This window comes from Gracilinanus agilis, chromosome 2 (assembly GCF_016433145.1).
Source record: "Gracilinanus agilis isolate LMUSP501 chromosome 2, AgileGrace, whole genome shotgun sequence".
NCBI lineage: Eukaryota > Metazoa > Chordata > Mammalia > Didelphimorphia > Didelphidae > Gracilinanus > Gracilinanus agilis.
Window position 1 is genome coordinate 278224823 of NC_058131.1, and position 10000 is coordinate 278234822.

Here is a 10000-nt window from a genome sequence, read left to right on the forward strand (position 1 = left end):
CTCTCTCTCTCTCTCTCTCTCTCTCTCTCTCTCTCTCTCTCTCTCTCTCTCTGTTTTTAAAAACCCTTACCATCAATATTGTTTACTGGTTCCAAGGCAGAAGAGCGGTAAGGGTTAGGCAATGGGGGTTAAGTGACAACCCCAGGATCACATAGCTAGGAAGTGTCTGAAGCCAGATTTGAACCTAGGACCTGTTGTCAATAGGCTTGGCACTCTATCCCCTGAGCCACCTACCTGCCCCTGATGATTCTTTTTTTTATAGTGTTCTTTCTCCTTCTTCCTTTCCCTCTCATCTTTACAGGTAGATGAATTAGATACATTAAAGCAAGCATTAGCTTCCTCTCCTACAGATAAAAAGAAGAGTGAGATAGTCAGTGGGGTCAATAATAAACAGTTTTTAAGTGTCTACTTGTGCCAGGCATTGTGCTAAACCCTGGAGACCCAAATGAATGTGAAAGACAATTTCTGCTCTCAAGGAGCTCCCAGTCTGGTTTAGACAACATGCAAACATCTTGGTACAGTCAAGCTATTTAGAAGATAAATTGGAAATAATTCACAGAGGTAGACACTAGATTAAAGGGATTTTAGCTGGCACTTGAAAGAAATCAAGGAAGATGACAGAGAGGAGCATTCCAGGCATGGGGGACAGCCAGAGAAAATGCCTGGAGTAGTGGGTAAGAAGATGGTTTTCAGAACCACAAGAATATAGGTTCAAGCCCCACCTCCAATATGGTTTGGCTATGTAATATGTAATCAAATGATTAACGTTCTTTTTTTTATATGATGAAAATAGTTTATTTTACCAATTATATGTAATAATAAATTTCCATATATGATTTCTTGCCGGACGCCATCAAGGCCGTGAGGTTAGCATGGCTACTCACAAGCTCTGACAATCCAGCACGGCAGGTTGTCAGGAGGATGGAGATTCCACACTCAGTTTACCCTATATGACTCTTTTTACAGTGACATTCACTTGCATTGAAATTATTGCAATCAATATCCTTATCCAGCTCAAAGGAGACACAGAAAAACAATACAGGTTCATGGCAAGAACAATCACAACCCTAGACTACCCACTATCCAAAAATAAACCCCTGTACAACCCCCTAGATTACAGAAATTTCCCCTAGAATCAGCCTAGCAAAAAACCAGCAATTAGTGAGTTAATGCAAGTTTCTAAAGTTCCCAGCAAGAAAATACCTGGCCTGAGTTTGTTCCCAAACTCCTACAGACCATGGAAACAGTGAAACACAAGGAAATTAAGGCAATGACAAATTAGCACAGAATCACCCTACCAGAACTGTATTCTTAGTGATCCTATAACAGAAAAAACACCATGGGAACAAAACATTGGACCAGACTGATATTATTGTATCTTATTGGATGTAATCAACTACCATAACTATCTCCTTGATTGATGATGGGAATGAATAGTATAACATAACTATATACATAATATAATTAGTTAAAATATAATAAAATATTATGCTTAGCTAGGAACTGATGTACTTGTACCTTACGCATGGCTAAAAGAATAAGTTCAAACTAAGCCAGATCATAATGAATAATTTTTGCCAAGCTTGCTTCTTTGTTTAGCCACAGTAAGATGATTAGTAAATGTCAATCTTGTGATGTTTCAAAAGTTATATGTGATTTTGAATGTATGGGAAAAAAAACCTGTATGAGATCATAAAGAAAAGAGGGTATAAAAATTAAAATCAGCAGATGGCACTTCAGATCAGCCACTGCAAACCTACTCCGTCTCTGGCTCTTCTCACTCCATTTTTGTTCAATTGTCCTGCCCCCAAGGGGAACTGGACTGCTGGTAACCCCCCAGCAATTTCTGAAGTTACATGATCACTATACAAAAACAGATGGTAGACCAGATTTGCCCTCAGGCAGTAGTTTGTGGACCTCTGTCCTAGGGTCAGAAAAGGTACCAACCTGCTTTGGTGTAGGGGAAGTACCCCACCTGGGAACTAGACCTGTCTGCCAATGAAATTGCAGGTCCTGCTTCTATCCTTTCTCCAGATAGGGCAGCTTATAGGCATCTTCTTTGACTTTGTCTCTTGTATTTAGCAAGAAAATTTTAGAAAATTCAAGAAGAGAGAAATGTCCTGAGTCAATGATTTTTATTGCTTCTAAATTATTTTCAGATTGTTTTCAGAGGGAGGAAACTTCTCCTCTGAAGAACTAAGTTCATTTTGTGGTAGACTAGAAAAGGAATCCTCACGGATTGAATTTGTTGAGAGTTTTATAGTGGTAAAAATGGAGAAAATGGAGAGTGACTACGTAGATCAGGTGAGCACATGCTTCTCTTCCCTCAGTGGTAGTTCAAATGCACTAAGCATTGACATTTTGACATTCTAATAAAAACAATTAATAGTTTCTGGGTTTTGAAATTTTAAGGTACTGTATATGATTTGTTTCTTTATTTTAAATTCAGGGAGGGAATTCAAATCAGTTTCTTCCCTATATGTATTTTCTTTTTTTTTTTAATATATTTCATTTATTTATTTATTTATTTATTGTTACATTTTAAGTTCCAAGCTGCCTCTCTCCCTCCCTCCCCCTACTGTGCACTAGAGAAGATGTCGAATGTTGCCTGTGTATGTATATGTATAAAATCATACACTGCTGTTTCTAAAAATACATATAATTCTAATTATTAGTTATTTCTCAGTTATTCATCAAACAATATTACTATTCAAATGTTTTCTTAATTCTACTTGTTTCACTCTTCAAAATTTCATGCAGGTATTTCCATGTTGTTGATGGTTTTTTTTAACTAACCTGTTTGTCATTTCTTACCATGCAGTAGAATTCCATTACAATCATATGGCATAACATGTTTAGCCATTCCCAGTGGACAGGTATTCCCTCAATTTCCAATTCTTTGCCTCCACAAAGAGAGCTGCTATAAATATTTTTAGGCATATAGATTCTTTCTCTTTTTCCTTGATCACCTTGGAATATGAATCTAATAGTGATATTGCTGGATCAAAGAGTTTACAGTTTTATAGCTTTTGGGGTATAATTCCAAATTATACCAGAATGGTTGGATCAGTTCACAGTTCCACCAATAGTGTATTAGTGTTCCATTTTCTCATGTCTCCTCTCACATTTGTAATTTTCTCCTTCTATCATTTTAGCCAATCTGATACGTTTGAGATGATAACTCAGAGTTGTTTTAATTTGTGTTTCCCTAATCAATAATTATTTAGAGCATTATATATCTCACAATATTCCCTATCTCTTGTTTATTCGTAAATTCTTCTATCCATTTTTCTGATAGGTAACATGTTCTAGGTTCTTCTAATTTGTTTTTGATAACACCTTTTATATCTAGCTGATGCATTCATTTTGACCTTATCATGGTAATAGTTAAGATACTGGTCTATACATCATTTCTGCCAGACCGCTTTTTCTTTTTCCCCAACAATTTTTAACAAATAGTGAATTCTTATCCCAAAAGCTTGAATCTTTATATTTGTCAAATTCAAGGTTACTATAATCATTTACTACTGTGTGTTGTATGTCTATTGTGTTCCACTGATCCATATTTCTATTTCTTAGCTAGTACCAGATAGCTTTGATAATTATTGCCTTAGAATAGTTTAAAATCTGGTATTGCCAGATCTCCTTCCTTTACATTTTTTCATTAATTTTGAATTTGTTTGTTCTTCTAAATGAATTTTGTTATTATTTTTCTAGCTCAAAAAATAGTTTTTTGTAATTTAATTGGAATGCCATTGAAAAAACAGATTAATTTAAGTATAATGTTCATGTTTGTTATATTGGACCTACCTATCCATGAACACTTAATAGTTCTCCACTTATTTAAACCTGACTTTATTTGCATAAAAATTATTTTATAATTATGTTCATGTAGTTCCCGGGTTTATTTTGGCAGATGTATTTTCAAGTATTTTATTCTGCCTATGGTTATTTTAAATGGGGATAGCTCTTACACTGTCCTTGTTGGTGATACCTAGAAATGCTGATGATTTACATAGGTTTACTTTATATCCTGCTAATTTAATAAAATTATTGTTTCAACTAACCTTTTAGTTGAATCTCTAGGGTTTTTTTTCTTTCTTTCTTAAAAAAAAAAAACAACAAAAACCCAAAAAAACCTTTTATCTTCTGACTTAGAGTCAATTCTAAGTATTAGTTCTAAGGCAGAAGAGCAACAAGAGTTAGGGAATGGGGGTTAAGTGACTTGTCCAGGGTCACACAGCTATGAAGTGTCTGAGGTCAGATTTGAACCCAAGACCTCTCCATCTCCAGACCTGGGTCTCCATTCAATGTCCCATCTAGTTGCCCACTATTGCTAGCATTTTGAATAAAATGTTAAATAATATTGATGATAATAATGGGCATCCTTGTTTCACTCTTGATCTTGTTGGAAAGGCCTCCAGCTTATCCTTATTACAAATAATGCTTGTTGATGATTTTAGGTAGGCACTTCTTAACATTTTTTTTAAACCCTTACCTTCCTTCTTGGAGTCAATGCTATGTATTGACTCCAAGGCAGAAGAGTGGTAAGGGCTAGGCAATGGGGGTCAAGTGACTTGCCCAAGGTCACACAGCTAGGAAGTGTCTGAGACCAGATTTGAACCTAGGACCTCCCATCTCTAGGCCTGGCTCTCAATCCACTGAGCTGTTGCTGCCCCCTGCTTATTTTAAGGGAAAATCTATTTATACTCATGCTTTAAAGTGTTTTAATTTAAATAGGAATGTGTTCTATTTTGTCAAAAGCTTTTTCTGCATCTATTGATATAATCATGGGATTTTACTTTGTTTTGATATAATCTGTTATGTTAATAGTTTTCTGCCACTTTAAAATTTACTTTGAGGCATTTAAAAAAATTTTTTGTGGGGGAATTTGGGAGAGCCAGGTAATTTCCTGCCATATTCAACTGTCTTCTCACAATCCCCTCTAGATATTTCTTTTGTCTAAAAAATTTAGAATCAAGGCTGTACTCTCTACTTTTTATCTCTCTTTGTAGGCAAATGATATCATTAACAAATTTGAAAGTAAATTCCATAATCTATCAGTGGATCTCATTTTTATGGAGAAAATCCAGCGATTCTTCACAAATCTGCAAGTGAACCTCAAATCAGAGGTAATTTCTCATTCCCTTTACTGATGAGTTAATGTCATTTATTTCATCTTATGGGTTTTGGGCCAGCTGTTAAGAGAAGTAGGTAATGCTGATAAAGACAAGAATCTGAAGCTCAAAGAAGAAAGACACAGATGAATAACTGTCAGCAGATTGGAGTTGTGTTAGTCATGGTCAACCTTGTGCCTAGCAAGACTCATGGCTCTGGTGTCATCCTCTTCCTTTTCTACTCTATGAAGGCTCAAACCTGAAAAAAAAATGGAAGAGGATGGACATTTTCAGTAGCTGCCCTCAGGAGCAGCAAATGAGTAGCATCAATGACATAGAATGAATTGGCTTTGCCTGTGGCCAATTCAATGGTTTGACAACAACAAGGTGCTCATGAACTTCTGAGTTCAATTGCCAAAGATAACAGTTAAATTCGAGCTCTTTTGGTTGTCAGAGACTGGTTCAATCAACAAATCCATCATTTCTAGAAAAACTCAGTTTTCCTCTTAGCCAGGTAATCAATATTATCTTCACATGTGAAAGGCAGCATGGTTGGGGCAGATATGGTGCCAAGTTAGGGTGTGACACATTACAAATTGTATTTGCTTAATAAATATTGTTAGCCCTTTAAATACACAACCTCCATTGGTTAATCCTCATAGAACTTTCAATATGGCAGCTCCTACCACAACCCACTCCATTTCTAACTCTAGTCCGGTGCCCTCATTACAAATGATCAACTGGGACCCATGGATGAAATGATTTGCTCAAATTAACCCAGTACTTAGTAGGTAGAGTCTGACCTTGGTCCCAGCTCTCATGCCTCCTAGATTGTCACCCATTACCTGAGATTCTTTTGGCAAATGTTAAGGTATTATAGTGGCAGGTCTTTTAAAAAGGCCCAAAAGACCCTTTGAGCTTTTGATGCCACATAGTGATACTTATAATTTCTTTAAACTCTTACCTTCTATCTTAGAATTAATAGTAAATATTGGTTCCAAGGTAAAAGGATGGTAAGGACTGGTAGTGAGGTTAAATGGTTTGCCCTGGTTCATACAACTAGGAAGTGACTGAGACCAGTTTTGAACTTGGGACCTCCCATCTATGGGCCTGGCTCTCTATCCATGAAGCCACCTAGTTTGTCGGTATGGTAATAATTTTTAAATGATGATATATAAAAAACGAGATCTTTTTAGTTTTATCTGGACTTGTGATTTCATTGGTAATCAGAATTCCTTTTTGAAGAAATCCTGCCTACCAAAGAAGATAAACAATTATTCTTTTTTTAAAACTAATCTTTTTTAAAAATGTAATTCTATTATACACGTAACAACCACCACCACCACCAAAAAGCATTTAACTAAACAAGTGCATAAAAAATTATTTTCAAAATCACAAACTCCATATTGTTTGCAATTTGTTTAAAAATATATGTGTGCTGGGGGCAGCTGGGTATCTCAGTGGATTGAGAGCCAGGCCTAGAGACAGGAGGTCCTAAGTTCAAATCCAGCCTCAGACACTTCCCAGCTGTGTGACCCTGGGCAAGTCACTTGACTCCCATTGCCCACCCTTATCACTCTTCCACCAAGGAGCCAATACACAGAAATTAAAGGTTTAAAACAAAACAAAACAAAACAAAAAAATGTGTGTGCTAATAGAAGCATTCTCTACTTTTGAGTTCCCTTTGGATTTGTTTTACTTAGATACTTTTTTATTTTGATTCTGTGACTGTTGGTTTTTTTTTTAAAGCCCTTATGATTTCTAACCCTAACCCTAAATTCGTGCCTTTGAATCAATACTCTGTATTAGTTCCAAGTCAGAAGAGCGATAAGGGCTATGCAATGGGGGTTAAGTGACTTGCCCAGAGTCATGTTAGCTAGGAAGTGTCTGAGGCCAGAGTTGAACCAAGGACCTCCCATCTCTAGCCCTCACTCTCACCTGAGCTACCCAGCTGCCTTGGCTGTTTTTTTTTTTTCTCTATGTAATCATAGTATATATTATTCTCTTTTTTTCTTCATATATTCCCCTTATTTTCTTTATATTTCCAATATTTGTCATTAGCAATTATTCTTTAACTTAGCATCTTAGAGAATTGCCTAGGGATCCCATTAAATAACTTGCCCAGGGCTCATAGTTAGATAAAAATCTGATGACTTTCTTCTTTTCCAGGTGTGCAGGTCTAATTTTCAAACAGAGACGCTGAATAATGCTCTACAACAACTTCACCACAAGATAAGTATTTGTGGTCAAGAGTTTGTGGATCAAAAAGTAAGTTCCCAGACCTACAGCATGTGCCTACCAGGTTATAAATTTGAGAATTTCCCACTGATAGAAACATAATTCTAAGAAGGAAACTTGATTTGTGTCTGTATCTAGATAAAGCTGATAAGATTAGGAGCCTTCTCTTGGACTTCATTTGTTTTCTTGAAATCGACAGAGAAGAAAGGGACTGTCCTGCTTAGGAAAGAAAATAAGCACTCCTTGATACATGCCTCAGTGATGTCCCTCTTGAAATGTGAAATCAAATGAGTTTGGTGGCTTCAACTTTATCTTTGCCATAAAAATCACACTGCTAGTTGGATATGATAATCTTTGCTCTAGCTGGGCCTCGCATTCTTTTCCTTTATAATAGGTAAGGGTAAAGGGGAGAGAAAGAAGATCACAACCAGAGAAGCACTAAAGTTTGGAGAATTCTCTAGGCTCCCGGGACAGATGAAGGATCATCTGTAAGGAAAGGGAAATTGATGGGACCATTTGGGGGCTTGAGGAACCTTTACATCTTTTATTATATGAAATATAAAACCTGTCTTATAAACAGATGTATCATTAGCCTGAATGCTTGGGACATTTTTCTGGATCCTGAGACATGAGTCAGATTCTGATTTTCTCAGGGCAAACCTTGAATGAGGATATAGTGAGAAAACCCTGAGACAAAACTTAGTCTGTGTGAGCCCCAAACTGTGGCTTAAACTTAAAACTCCCTTAAACTTCCTGCCAACTGCATTGTTATTATTTTTGCTGTTTTTGTTATATATACCTTCTTATATACCCACACTTCAACTGTCAAGCCTGACACCAGCCCCTGTCTCATGCCAGGTTCTGTGTTCTAACTGGGCAACTGCTAGCTTGCACCCATGAAAAACATGGGAGGTATGAAAATTAAGCATTGTTTTCATAATAGACCTACATATTTATAACATTTTAGAATTATTTGGGGTTACAAAAAAATCTTATCTAGGGGTTTTTTTTTGTTTTTTTGGTCATTTCTTCAACGCCCTTTGCATCTCTTCTCATGGAGGCAGTTTTTAACTGAAAGTAGATATGTCAGTACATTGATTTGCATTTCATAAGAAAATATTATCATTTATTTAGAAAATAACTTTGTTGTTAAATAATGTTTCTTCTATTTTTTAATGAATGTGAAAAACTTTGCCAGCAAAAATTAAGAGAAATAGACACTTCTAAAACCCAATTGAGTCCTTGACACTAATTGATTCATCAGTAGCTCCCATTCTCAAAATAGTATGTTTTTCTTTCTCCCATCTACAGACTGCCCAAGTTTTTCTCATGGCTTTTAGCCTCATTTACTGTGTTCTGTATGCAGCTACCATCTCAGATAGAGTTGCTAATTACTTTATACCTCTTTTTTATTCACTTTGTACAAAGAAAATTACAAAAATGCTTTTTGACGCTCCCAACCTGAGCCATCTTTGGTTTTTTTTGTTCGTTTTTTTTTTCCAGATGCACGTAGAAACAGTTTTTAATGATTGGTTTTTGATGTTTTAGAATTCAGATTTTCTCCCTCCCTCCCCTTCCGCACCTCTCCCAGAGAACCTTCAGCTACCTTTCTGTTACAAGCTTTCTACGGTGTCTCTGTGTTTCTCTGCCTCAGAGTATCTTCTGAATAGGCTGAGGACTGTCAGAGGGGATGTGTTGAGGGTAGCTGCACGACACCCAGCCGTTCCTATCCAGGCTTTTCTCTCCTCTTCTTCCTCTAAGTAGCTCCAAACCTTTTTTAAAGGTTGCATAACATGTAATAAGACTTCGGACACTTGGTTAAGACCCTTTAACAAGCTACCTGACTTTTTTTTTTAAACCCTCACCTTCTGTCTTAGAATCCATACGAAGGCAGAAGAGAATAGTAAGGGCTAGGCAAGTGGAGTTAAGTGCCTTGCCCAGGGTCCCATTGCCAGGAAGTGTCTGAGGTCAGATTTGAACCCAGGCACTCCCAATTCTAGGGCTAGCTCTCTATCCACTGAGCCTCCTAGTTGCCCCAAGTCACCTGACTTTTTCTTTTTTTTTTTAAACCCTTACCTTCTGTCTGTGAATCAATAATGTGTGTCACTTCCAAGGCAGAAGAGCTGGTAAAGGCTAGGCAATGGGAGTTAAGTGACTTACCCAGGGTCACACAGCTGGGAAGTGTCTGAGGCCAGATTTGAACCTAGGACCTCCTGTCTCTAGGCCTGGCTCTCATTCCACTGAGCTACCCAGCTGACTTCTTAAAGGAACCAGATTTGAACCCAAGGGTTTTTAAACTGCTGAACAAGGTTAATTATTTATTTATTTACAGTTGTGATAAAAACTAATTCTGACAACTCTCTCTACTTATTTTCATTATTTATCATTAGACTGTAACTGCTGAAGAGGTATACAGCTATTCCAGACAATTAATGGATAAAATAGCCCAGAGAATTCAGTATCTCAATTGCCAATCAGAAACCCAGGTAATGATTATATCTTTTTACCAAGGAAAGATGTTATTTAGAATTGTTGTGTCTTTCAACTTTGGATACTATGTGGGGTAGCATTTTTTTTCAACCCTTCCCTTCCACCTTAGAATCTATACTGACGGTTCCAAGGCAGAAAAATAGTTAAGGGCTAGG

General features: G+C 36.8%; 1 protein-coding gene across 1 annotated transcript in view; it reads left to right on the forward strand.

The window, feature by feature from the left end:
• The window catches only part of CCDC180 (coiled-coil domain containing 180), a 137967-nt gene that overhangs the window by 72874 nt on the left and 55093 nt on the right, over positions 1–10000 (forward strand). The window contains 4 exon segments of the mRNA XM_044659683.1: positions 2160–2304; positions 5016–5132; positions 7287–7385; positions 9746–9841. Of these exon segments, the coding sequence (XP_044515618.1) occupies positions 2160–2304; positions 5016–5132; positions 7287–7385; positions 9746–9841 (457 nt within the window).